This window comes from Panthera tigris, chromosome C1 (genome assembly GCF_018350195.1).
Source record: "Panthera tigris isolate Pti1 chromosome C1, P.tigris_Pti1_mat1.1, whole genome shotgun sequence".
NCBI classification, from domain to species: domain Eukaryota; kingdom Metazoa; phylum Chordata; class Mammalia; order Carnivora; family Felidae; genus Panthera; species Panthera tigris.
The window spans coordinates 127,348,736-127,362,343 of record NC_056667.1 but is presented as its reverse complement, the minus strand read 5'-3'; the positions used below and the strand labels follow the sequence as shown (position 1 = coordinate 127,362,343).

Genomic DNA, 13,608 nt, shown 5'->3' with positions numbered 1-13,608 from the left:
GGAATATATGCTCTGTACACAGTGGGAGCTGCTCTAAGTACATGGTCTTAAAGGAGTAAGGTCTTTTGAGAACATCTAGATGGTATATGTGACGGAAACCAATTAAGGCCTCTATATAAACTTTTAAGATTTGGCAATGGGTGCAGATACCTACTCATCTTGCAGCCACCCAAGACAAGCCTTATTGGTAAGTTCTCTTGCTTACTAAACTGCCACCTCCCAATCCGGAGTGGTCTGTCTCTTTCTTTGGTCTCTCCCTGCTCTATGTGTACAGGGATAGTTTATAAACCAACAAATACTATTCAGTGATAAAAAGAACCAAGCTATCAAGCCATGGACATACATGGAGGAATCTTAAATACATATTGTTAAGCAAAAGAAGCCAATAAGAAAAGCTATATACTGTATCATTCCAACTATATAACACTCTGGAAAAGATAAAACTATGCCATCAGTAAAAAGATCCCTGAATGCCAGGGAACTGGGGAGAGGAGAGGTGGGACCAATAGGTGGTACACAGATTTTTAGGACCATGAAATTATCCTATATGATACAGTAATTATGAACAATATCATTATACATTTGTCCAAACCCACAGAATGTACAACACAGTGAACCCTAATTAAACTACGGACTATAATAATATGTTGATACTGGCTCACAAATGGTAACAAACACACTACACTGATGCAAGAAGTGTGTACCATACTGTATGTGTGGAGGGGAGTGAGGAGAAGCTATATGGAAACTGTATTTTCCACTCAATTTTTCTGTAAATCTAAAACTACTCTAAAAACAAAGTCTCTTAATTTAAAACAAAGAAAAACAACATGGCAAACACAAGCAAACTAAAACTGAAAACATTCTCTGGAATAGTAAGAAAACAATGTCTTTATAGAATCCCACATACGCATTCAAACAATAATCACCCAAATCATCTGCTTAATCTTTTGGGCTTCACAGAGGCAGGCAATAAAAGGCAGAAAATCACTCTTCAATGGACTTGCCAACCGCATATGGCATAAATCAGAATGAAGCATCAAAGATGAAATATGCTCATTTGTGAAGTCAAATGAAAAATAAAAATTAAAAAAACAAGAAACAATCATCACATTACTTTGTTCTTGAATAGCAGAGGTAGTCTTTTGAGCCTCTCCCAGCCAGCTGTGGATTCTGAGAAAACAGTAACTGGTGATAATGATTAATTCTAGAGATGAGTGTTTCACTATTTTGTAATATACGTCTTACTGAAAGGCATTTAAATTTGGAAAAACTTGGTAACATACCAGTGCTTTAAGACCTTCTGGGGAAAATAAAACAAATACTACTTTGAGCATATTTCTATATACCTAGGTCATGATTTTTCTGTACTACAATTTAAAGTAGAACAATTACAAATAACTTTTAAGCACTAACAGCCTTAACTATTCTTTTTAAAAGTTTTAGTCCATTCCCTCTACAGGTTTGCAATTCTAATTATTGCCGTGCAAGGTAATATGTTTTTCAAATCGATGTCATAGAAAGCATTCTTAGATTAACTTACTGTTATTATTACTACTATAAAAAATCTACCACTAAAATGTTAGAGAATCTTCTTAAACATGAAAACAAAAGTAAACAAAACCAAGTTTAAAAAACATGAATACCGGGTGCCTGGATTACGCAACCGACCTCAACTCAGGTCATAATCTCACGGTTCGTGAGTTCCAGGCCTGTGTTGGGCTCTGTGCTGACGGCTCAGAGCCTGGAGCCTGCTTCGGATTCTCTCTCTCTCTCTCTCTCTGCCCCTCTCCCACTCATGCTCTGTCTCTCTCTCTCTCAAAAATAGATAAGAATTAAATTTTTTTTAAAAAACATGATTATGAAAAATGATAATTTTTGCATAATTTCTATCCCAAGTTTGAGAGTCAATTTGAATTTTTATGATTATAAAGAAAGGTTTAGTCTTCTATTACTATAGTGATAAATGTTTTTTTAAAACTTGTTGACACTTTGATAAAATGTGGAAATGCATGCCTTATCCTATGTAGTTGTACTATTAATTATGTAAGAATTCAGAGCTCTGCCTGGTCTATACTCTGAAATGTTCACAATTGAAATTGAAAACCTCTTAAATTAAACTTCTAAAAACCCAAATCCCCAACCTGATTATAATTATCCCTTTATAGGAAATAATATATCTTATAAAATTATGTTGTAAAATATCTAGGTGAAGCAAAGATATAAACACTGAAGGCCTCCTACCTTAACATAGCATTTTTTCCGTCACTTCTGGTGCACCAGACCTGCCGAGTTTGATAACCGATCTCTAAGTCCCAGGGCTTGGAATGGTGATGTGGCTTGTAACTCTGATGTCTAAAGGTTACTCGCTCCTTTGAATCAGAGCTAACATCCAGAACAGTTCTTCCGCTTAGGTTAATTTCTTTAAGATGAGGCAGCCTACATTTACTCCATGGTCCAACTTTAAGGCTAAAAGTATATTCCTCTTCTCCAAGAGGACAGGAAACGGGAGTGTCACAGGCTCTTGACTCAGTCAGATTGGGACACTGAGAACCGCCATAGAGAGGGGGAGCGATGGCTGCCCGGGTTCTGTGTTGCAATCGCTTCTCACATCCCTTGCTACACTCGGACCATTGTGAGAACTCAGATACAACACAATCCCGGGGGCAGGGAATGAGGCAAGCTTGCTCTGTGGGGGGCCGTGGGACAAAGTGTTCACATATTTCATTTCCAGCCACGGTTCTGTTCAACTTCTGAATACAACGCGCAGTCCGGTGCTGTAACCCATGTTGCGCTGTCACACACTCCTCAGGCCGAGGCTCGGCTTGGCCGAGGCTGGAAGGGGCGAGCACACAATGGTGCCAGTCAGAGACCTCCCACTGGAAGAGGTCACTGTGCCAATCACAGACTCGGAAGCAGCTTCTTTCCTTTGGAGGCCTGCTGTTCTCATCACAGTTAGAGACGTGACTCGTCCACCCTTCCAAGTGGAAACACCACAGTGCACGACTCTGGACTCCTCCTGGTCCACAGTCTCCTGCGCACCTTCCCCAAGGGCCTACAGGCACAAAGACAAGGATGTCAATTACTCAGACATTCCACCCGGCCCTCCACACAAAAATGGGTCAGTCTGCACACTTCCCAACACAACCAGTATGAAATTATGAACTTGAGTGGAGGTTTAATTTAGTTGTGAAGAGTGTGGACGCTGCATCGGTCTGCGTTTGTTGAAATCCCCTCTCCCTCTCTTACCAGCAATGTAAACTTGGATGAATTACTTCCATTTCTAAGCCTTAGTTTCCTTAACTACATAAGGGAAAGAATAAAAGCACTGACTTGCAGAACTGTTCTGAGGATCAGTAGTACAATGTGGTGCCAAGGAGACAATGCACACGTAATAAATGATTGGTATCATTATAATCGCTACATTCCAAAGCCTATATATCTAACTCAATATTAATACTTTCTAGGTAGACAATGTTTGATCTCAAAGAAAAGCCCTAAACCCAGGATCTTAATAAAGTAGGGTCTCTCATCTTTCTAAGCCTTCAGCTCAATACTGCAGGTGGCTCAGAAGAGAAATACGTTTTTAAAAAATAACTTGCCAAAGTATCCTAAATATATTTTCACTCGCTTAATAGATGTCCCCGCTTTTGGTTTTTGCTTGCAGAGTGAATTGCATGAAAAAGAAAATAGCTGATGGGGGAGGATGTAATAAAAGCAGCAACAGCACTATTGAACTGCCCTCACAATCCCTGAAATATACCCCCTTGGATTTTCGACAGGTAATGACTCCGGGTAAAGCTACCAACATTGGTTCATAATATGCCACTTCTTTTAATTACTGAACACGTTTTCATGAGAAAGAGTCCCACGAAGAAACGGACAGACAAAAGAGTGTCCATTGAGGTTTCTCACATTGTTTTGCATCTGATCTGAAGACATACCAGCCAGCCTTATCCAGAAGGCTGATGATACAACTTCATAAGGATGGCAAGTAAGCACATTTTATGTCAGTTGGAAAGAAAATACTTTCCTCTCTTTCACTTTACTTAAATATGTAATATGAACGCAAGAAAATTTTATCAGCTCAACCATGTAACCTTTGCCCCTACACTAGGTTGTGACAATAATAAAGGTAATTCACACCCCGAGAAACAATTTACATAGGTAAGGGAAAGAAGATGCAGTCTTTCTGTCTTTCCCCAAATCTGATCAAACACTCCAAATGCCCAAATGCCATTTAACTACTTCATGGAATTTGTTTCCATGTCCACACATTATATTTCTAGGAACAGTAATGTGTGCATAGTCACATGCATTTAGGAAGAGACATATATATCCTCAGAGAAACAGGTACTTGCATTTGGGGTCAAATGCTGCAGTGAGGATCTATCACTTTAACAGGACATCAGTTTTGGGGTTCTAATGTGCAGTCTTCCCAGTTCTTCCTCACAGCTCTATCTGGTTATGCAGACCTACTATGCCAATGACTTGTCACTTTGTAAGTGAGATTAACGGAGAAAATACCCTCAGGTCCTTTCAGTGTCCTCATCCTGGAGACTCCTCTTGCTGAAGTGGGCACAGAAGTTTCATTGAAGTAAGTCAGCTTTTACTCACCACAATGCCCTTGACTTTGCCCACACATTTCCTAGGCGTGGTGCCCCAGCTCATGACACAGTAAATGCACATAAAAAATGGAACTCTTGGCTCAGGCCGATTTCATCAACTGCCCTGGATTCTGGTGATTTTTCTCCTAGATCACCCACAATTTTGTACTCTGTAAATCGAGATGTTCATTGCTACACGAAAGTCATTTAAAGGCTTCATGTGTCCAGATGCTCTGGAGCAATCTCAGTTCAAGTATGCCATCCCTTGCCCATCATGGCAGACTGTGCACGCAAATTTTTATTAGTGCCCCCAAAAAAATCACCATGGTTACTCAGTAAAGAAATATTCCAGGGGCACCTGGGTGGCTCAGTTGGTTAAGCATCCAACACTTGATTTCGACTCGGGTCATGATCTCACTCACGATTAGTGTCAGTGCAGAGCCTGCTTGGGATTCTCTCTCACTCCCTCTCTCTCTTCCTCTCCCTCCTTCTCTCTCCCTCTCTCTCTCAAAATAAATAAACTAAAACAAAAAAAAAAAGATATATCCATTTAGCAAATTTTAAAATCTAAAATCAGTCTTGAATAAAATAAAACAGTTATCAGATAAAATTGAAAGATGCTCATTTTCTAAGTACTAGGTTTTTAAATAATGGCTGTCTGCTTATCTTTATTTGTTAATGTAGGAAATACACACAACTTTTCCCTTAGGACTTTGTGTGTGTGTGTGTGTGTGTGTGTGTGTGTGTGTGTAAAGAAAGTAAGAGCAGAAAAATCAAACCATTTCTAACCAATCTGAAAAATTTAATACTAAATTTAATTCATCTAGAACACCTTACAAAGTGATCATTATTCTTACTCTTAAAGCATTTTACTAACATATTTTCTTATTATTAAAATGTTTCCTTCTTGTTCTAAGTTTTTTGCCTACTTTCAAAACTGTTAAGGTAGCTTTTTTTTGTTATTTGAAATCATTAATATTTTAAACCTTGTACATTACTATTCTTCCCTTAGCTTTCACATTCTCCCATCTACAAAGAAATACATCAAACAGCAAAAAATTTCTTAGATCAATGGAAGACAAAATATACATATTAAGAAATAATTATTACCATTTGTTAAGGGCTAGCAGTGTTGTCATAGGCTGGGATGATAGCAGAAGACTGTTACATATTCAAGAATTTTACCAAGTGGTTGCTAAATCATTCATAATTTGAAATCAACCATGATGTGAGTATTTATACCACAAATCAAGACATTTAAAAACAACAACAACAACAACACAGAACTGCTTTGTCATATACCACAAGCAATTTGCTCAGTGCCTTCCTTCCTTTCTTGTTTCTTACAACAGTCCTCTGACACGGGGCTGGAATGCTCCTTTTATCAACTGGGGAAACTAAGCTCAGAGAAGTTACAGGGTGCATCCAAGGTTATACAGCTAGTAAATGGTAGACTAGAATGGGACTCCAGATCTGTGAGACTCCAAACTTAGGCTCCTGCCCTTCATTTGAAATGAGTTTTTGTTGTTGTTGTTGGTGGTGGTGGTGGTGGGTTTTTTTCCATATGCATTGGTATGTGTGATCCTAACATCACAAGGCAGATCTGTTTCTTAGCTTAGCTATGATCTCTCCCATATGGTAGTTAGTATTCCTTTGGATATGAGTACAAGTAATCAAGGTGGTATTTGAGCAATGATTTCCCCCTTCTGGCCCTGGAAATTTAGGATGGCAGGTAAGACACATGCATGTTGATAAGCATTAGTCAGTACATTTAGGAAGGCGCAGTCAGGGTAGAATAGTTTCTCCTCATGTTAAAAGCAAACTTTGCAGACAACTGAACAACAGGTAAATAACAAGCAAATAAAAAAGTGAATTGCGTATGCTTGGAATAAATGAAAAACAAATTGCAAACAAGACACATAAAATGGAGACAAGACCTCTAAGCAATTGACCTATAACAATTTGCATTTCTCAGGCATAGAGGCAAAATGTGTTCCATGATTTATTCAGTTGTGTTTGCCTATGAACTTTAAACACACACACTCGTGAAAATCACATAGCCCTGAGGGATTTTGCCATTTCAGAAAACATGCACATTTAAGTAAGATGTGAACTACAGTTTGAGAAATCTTGTATCTTTGTCCAAGTTCAGAAATAGGAAATATTAAAGTTTTGAGCAGTTGCCTGTAGAAAATGAATATCACCTTTAAATTTTCTATATATATACATATATATAGAAAATGTGATTATATTCACAATATATATCTTAGATAATAATCTAAAGAAACATATAGGAAACCCATGCTTGTAAACATCAATCATTTGGTATTCCTTAATTGAAAACAGGCCCCAAGTAATACAAATTAAACAAAATTTAGAACCAGTAAAGGATTAAAAGTTTAATTAGACATAATGTGCCTTTAAACTAAAACTCATGCTGTGTTACATTTCTCAGAAGATATTTTAATGGTATAACAGGAATAGTAATTCAGTACTTGTTTACCTGGACCAACATTATGCAAAAACAAAATTCACCTGCAATTTACTACCTTTTGTGTATGATAAACATAGTCGTTCTAGAATAAACTGCTAAATCTTTTAACTCACAACAGTTTTAATTATTACATTAACATTTTGGTTTAGAAGGTAAAATCTTTGCACACAAAAGGGTAGTACTGATGGACTCTTGGGTCACATTCATATTTAAGACTCTTTGATTCTTTTTTTCCCCTGCCTGTGTTTCTTGCAGAAAGCGGAAATATGCGAATGCTCTAATGTAATACTCCTCCAGAAGCAGAAAAGTGCTGGCACATTTTATTCTCTTAATTAAGTTATCCTTAACTGGATTAGTTTACATGAATGTATCTCCCAATCTAAATCATCATATTTAGGACAACCTACTGGATGCCTGAGTTTTAGGTGCGGCATTCACTGAGATACCTACAACAAAGGAAAAACGGAACTCAAGAGGTCAGAGAGAATAAACACATTCCATAGCTTTTGCACACCATTTGCCACTGTTTGAGGCAGCAACCCTGACTTAATACCATTCATGCAATAGGAGGAGATGTTTATTTTACTATTCTTTTTTTTTTTCAACCACTGCTTTTATTACCCTGACATTGCTTTCTTTTTATCTTGGGCAATGGGGTTGAGGAATGACATGAATGTCAATGCAAAGCTTTAATACCTTACCCAAATTATTTGTGGATAATTACTATGCCAAAGCATTCATAAACCTCAACATTACCAAATGTGATATAAAACAACATTGACTTGTAAGATGCCTCCCCTCCAAGAAATAGCTTGAAATTTATACAGTAGCTTTCACTTCTCAAAAGGCTTTCACATCAACCATGGAGTAATTAAAATAATGTTTCTATTGCATAGTGAACAAATATCTAAGAAATCTCACTTTCTGAAACACATCAAGGAACCCAAGGAATAAGAAAAGAGTGGCATCTGAGCACTCATTCACTAAAATAACAGTTGCTCATTACCTGCTACTTGACAAGTAATATATTAGACTCTGGAAATATAAAAATAAATGAAACATTAAGTATCTCTTACAAAATCTGGGCACTAAATGTAATGCCAATTTGCTCCTGAAGAGGACATTCCGTCTCTCCTTCAGGTCTATCTATACTTACTTGGTACACAGTTTAGCAGTCTTAATGTTTTGGTTTTCCAAGCTCATTAGATCTAAAGCAGCAAACCAGAAATTGAGAGGGATATTGGAGGCAGGGGCACTGATGGAAGCTAGAAGGGATGGCCATTCTCAAGTCTACACTTCAAAATCTATCATTTTTTTTAAACATTTATTTTTTGAGAGACAGAGACAGACTGTGAGTGGGGAAAGGGCAGAGAGAGAGGGAGACACCAAATCCAAAGCAGGCTCCAGGCTCTGAACTGTCAGCACAGAGCCCAGTGGGCTCGAACTCATGAACCATGAGATCACGACCTGAGCTGAAGTCAGCCACTTAACCAACAGAGCCACCCAGATGCCTCCTGAATCTGTCATGTTAATTAATAACTTCTACTAGCAGAGGATGTTTAAAGCCATACAGCACCACCGAAACTAACAGAGAAAATTTGTTCATTATATATATCCATTACTGAGTTATATATCAGATATCAATAGAAACACAATGTAGAAAATGTAAAAACATGGAAAATTGTTTTCAATGAGAAAAAATTTAAACCATAATGCATTTTAGTTAAAAATTCTATTATGCTTTTCACAGGAACCAAAAAAATCCTTTATTAATACTAAAGCTATTTTCAAAACACACCAGTGGTCTGAAGGCTATGTGTGCTACAGTATTCCAGTATTTCTCATTAGAGATTTTAACAGCAATGGTTCAGAGCTGTAACTTCATTTTCATAGGTATAAAGATTTACTTTTGGAGACAGTTTATGATTCCATGCAAGGCCACCACAGAGCATTTGGACTGAATTTTTATACTTGCAGAAAGCGCAAGCACTGTTGCTAATATCCCAGGCTCTTTCTGTATGATTGTGCTTTTGTTTGACACCTAACGGCACGTTTTAAGCCCATTTCATCTTTGTGGACAGATGCCTCTGACTGAAAAGCAAAGTGCCTCCATTACTTATCATTTATGATTACAAATTATTAGTTGCCAGTGGCTAGAACATCCATTAAAAGTAGCTTGACAGCAAGGCAGATTAGAAATATATCTGAACGACTCATCAGCTAATGCAAACACCACAGAGACAGAAAACCACCTTTTAAAAATTGTTTATCAATATTTCTGGTCTGAATTCTACTTTCTAAAAATTCTGAAGCTAAAAGGAAATCTCAAGCCTCATATTCTTCACTACATTCTGACACAAAGTGGGTCTTTTCAGATCACTAAAACCTACAGCCTGCTAACTGCCTCAAATATGGGAATGGAAAGGTAATGTGACAGCCCACAGTTTTTGGAGGAGGAAACAAAGCCCAGACAAATTCAATGAGTTGCCCAAGGTCACAAAGTCATTTGGAGCAGAAATGGGATGGAAAATTCCATTCCAGACACCCAGTCCAGTGATCTTTACACTATATTATGCTGGCTTCCATTGTAACACCCTAAGACTGCAAGGGAGGAATAATGACTCTGTAAATGTAATCCAAGATGGGGGGAAGGGCGCGGTGAAAGGAGGAAAAACATAAAAAACAAGTGAAAATTACATAAAATCACATACAGCACAAGCAACAAAGTGCCTGTTAATGCTGAGAGTTTTCAGTCTCCTGCACCGGCAACTGGAGCCGTTCTCAGGGACCTTTCACAATTTATTATGTGAAATGGGATCCTTCCTGCCTTTGAATGCTTGAGAACACGGACTCAGCTATGTTCAAGAACATAAAGAACCAGCAAGTTTCAGGGGATTAGCACACAAACGAAGCCTCAAGCACCAGTAAGAAATTACGCATCCCTAGAATAACTATAGCAAATAATAGTAACAGTTTTCTCAACACCTACCATCTTCCTAATACATTGTTGATATTGTTCTTCTTTGCTATAGGAGACCATCAAAGCATGAGGTCAAAGAACATGCTCAAAGTAAACACCCCAGAAGCCCTGCTGCTGGACTCTCCGTTCTATCCACCTCATGCCTTTTCCACAACAACTGCAGTTTAACTACTTTTAGTAGCCATATCTCTTGAGCAAATGAAGCCTTGCAATGCCCATTAGATAAACTATATTTAGAAGAGGGATCTGTTTTACGTGCAGCTGGTGTGAGGGGCTCAGGGCACAGCCACTCCTCTCCTGCCTAAAGGACTCTGCGCCTGCCTTGGTCTCAGCTCAATGGCCTGGCTCGGGTGATGGCCCTGGAACTCCTGGGGCTCTGCTACCTGTCAACGAATATTTATGGGGTGTTCTCATCCCATAAATATGGCTCCAGTCAACTTTGACTTTACTTACAATAAATGCTTCCGCTAAGCCCTCTAGATTCCCTAGAGAAGCAGAAGAAAATCATTTACTCAGCTGTTTTGTATCCGTTGTGTGAAAAAGGTAATGAAGAGTAAGCCAGAAATGGAGTGAAGCTGAATCCCACACAGTGTTCTTCTGAAGGACTTTCTCCCTTAGCTTATGGGCCACTCAGGCAGTGACTAAACTTCAGGAGGGCCAGGAATTTGTTTGCTTTATACTTCAAAGAAGCAAACTGGAACAGGTGCTTGGGAGGCTGAAATGTTTAAGCTGTACTCCTTCTCCTTCGGAAAAAAAAAGAATAAAGTGCTATTTCCACAGTGAATAATCAATACATGTTGGGATTGATAAAGGAGGCCTATTTTGTGGCTGGTTGTCCTAGACGTTCACTGGAAAAGCAGCAATGTTGAGACTATGTACATAGGCTTTAAGAATACATGAAGCAAAAGGGCAGGGTGGCATCCATTTTATTTATCATTAAGCAACTCAAGGATTAATTTCACCTAGGCTAAAAATTGCACTGGAGCATACTTGAGATAATATTTTTTTTCGTAATTTCAATTCTCTAACAGTTACATGGAGTATATCTACTTTTCAATATGTCTTTTCTCTAGTAGCAGATAGTCATGACGAACAAGTGAGAGAGAACAAAACATAAGGTACATTTTGGTGGATAAAACATCTAGTTCACCCAATTTTTTTCTTCCCAAAGAAATAATTATTTCAGTTTTGAAACAGTAATTTTAACACTATTTGAGACTCTTGTCATCCGAAAAATAACTTCCAAGTTACTGATTTGAAAAAATATCTGAGAAACAGCAGTACCATGGCATAATCACAATATTATTTTCTATCTAGAAACACTAGAAATACCTATGTGTCCTATACAGTCTAATGAGCATCCTAAGGATTCTTTCACAAAGATCAAATCCAATCAATCACGCATCAGTTTTACTTCCTAAACATCAATCCAATTTGCTCATATTTCTTCATTCCCACTGTACCACCCTCTTCCAAACCACCATTTTCTCTTGTATGAACAAAAGGAGTAACCTCTTGTCTGGCCTTCTAGCATGTACTGCCCCACCCTACTGCACCCCTGATGTCAATTCTTTCTCCATATCACAGACACATATCATTTAATAATTCAAATCTGTACCACTTTGGGTGCAGCTTGTCATCTATGTGGCATTTCCATGCTTAAAGCTTATCAGTTGCTTCCCATTCCTCTAAAAAAAAAATTAACATGACATATAAGTTCCTACCTGATCTGGCCCCTTTCCACCTCTTTAGGATCCTGATAACCTGGCCACCCAGTTTCACTCACTGTTCTGCCATCATGGTGGTCATCTTTCAGTTCCTCCAATGCTCCAAGTCCCCTCCCATACCTGGGGGACTACATGTAGCTACAATTGTACATGTGGCTACAATTCCTAAAGCCAAATCACATGTTCCACCCCCACTCTTCATATCTTAAGTCACTTTCTTAGAGAATGCTTGCCCTGCTCTGGCACGACCTTACTCTTCCACAAAGCACTCACCACCCTTGTAATTACAAATCCGACTGTGTAATTTAATCCTTGTCTCTCCCACTGGATTCTAAACTCCATGATGGCAGAAACATGTCAGTCCTGCTCACCACTCTATTCCCAGCGCTAACCTAGTGCTTGGCATATGGTTAGCCTCCCACCCATTACTAAAGCTGGAGCACACAGCACTGTAGGAAGCAGAATCATATCTAAATATAACTAGGAGTAATGTCAGTACCACAAACTCATCACACAAATGAATTGATGGTTTTACCTAAATGAGAGGGGGCGGAAAAAAGGTCCATTCTGTGTTTCCTTAGCATATGTTTAAGGGAAGCAATCTCCAACATGATGTGCAACATGATTCTTAAATACTTGTCTATCCCAACTGTATTCGTAATGCCTATTGTTCTTTGTTGCAACTCTGCAACTCTCTGGGCCCCTTCTGTCAGACTCCACAAAGCCCCTGCACTGAAGAATGGGGTACCCAGTCTTCTCATGGTTAGCATTCTAATTTTAACATTAACAAATACAAAGTCTACAGAAATACCTTTGACCTTGGACATAGGTCTAATTCAAATATTCTAATTGATCCAGGAAGTTGGCTGAACAAGTAAAATAATATTATCTTTTTTTTTTCTCAGAGGATTAAATCTTTTTTTCTCAGAGAATTACATATCGGATCATATCATCCCTGCCTACTAACAAAACTAAAAAGTGGCCAGGGATGAAATTATCATGGTGGTTACAGCTCCAGTAGAATAACAGCAGCATCAGTCCTACAGATACTGTGGGAAGACAGTGTGCTCAACGCTTTGTAACAATCATGTCACTCAGTCCTCAAAGCAGCCTCACAAAGTAGGCTAATTTTCAGAACTCCCAGCTGCCTTAAATTTCCAATTTCAGGAAAATTGGCAGAAGAAATGAAAAGAGAGTGAATGTAGTCTCTTCAGAGTTTGTTGATATGATTACACTCTCAGATGCCCAGGGAAAGGCCTAAGAAGGGAAGGGTCTGGGAAAGTGCACTTACAGACGGTTAATTTGGACCACTCCTCTGCCTGAGGAAGGGAAGCACCAGAAGCAGAAAGAAACCCTAGAAACCTGCCAGGATGCATGTCCCTGGCTAGACCCTGAAGGATTCTGTGTAAAATGTCTTCCTGCTCAAACCCTAATGCAACTTTGAGAAGCATTGTTATTCCAAAGGGTGGAGTTTGGGTCAGAGACCAAGTCTTTGTGTGGGATTGGGGGATGGGAGAAACATGTTTCAGAAGTATATTTCATTTACAGAAACACAGATTTTAATTAGAAGGTGATGGAAAAAAAATTTTTTTTGAGACACTTTTGAGAATGAACACAGCCCAACTTGATTCTGGCTTTTGTGTTACCAGAAGTCTTGTCCGTTAAGAAGGTTATGTTAGATGTTTCTGAGGGAGGAATGCCCTTCCCCTGACAAATAACTCCTAGCTTGAAAATAAAAAACTTCCTCCCTGCCCCTTTCTCATGTCTGGAGTAAGACTGATAAGAGCAGAGATGTTAGTG

General features: G+C 38.6%; 1 protein-coding gene across 1 annotated transcript in view; it reads right to left on the bottom strand.

The window, feature by feature from the left end:
* The window catches only part of THSD7B (thrombospondin type 1 domain containing 7B), a 747,555-nt gene that overhangs the window by 583,443 nt on the left and 150,504 nt on the right, over positions 1-13,608 (bottom strand). Inside the window, exon 2 of the mRNA XM_042997047.1 lies at positions 2,245-3,055. Within this exon, the coding sequence (XP_042852981.1) occupies positions 2,245-3,055 (811 nt within the window). The remainder of the gene's footprint in view (positions 1-2,244; positions 3,056-13,608) is intronic.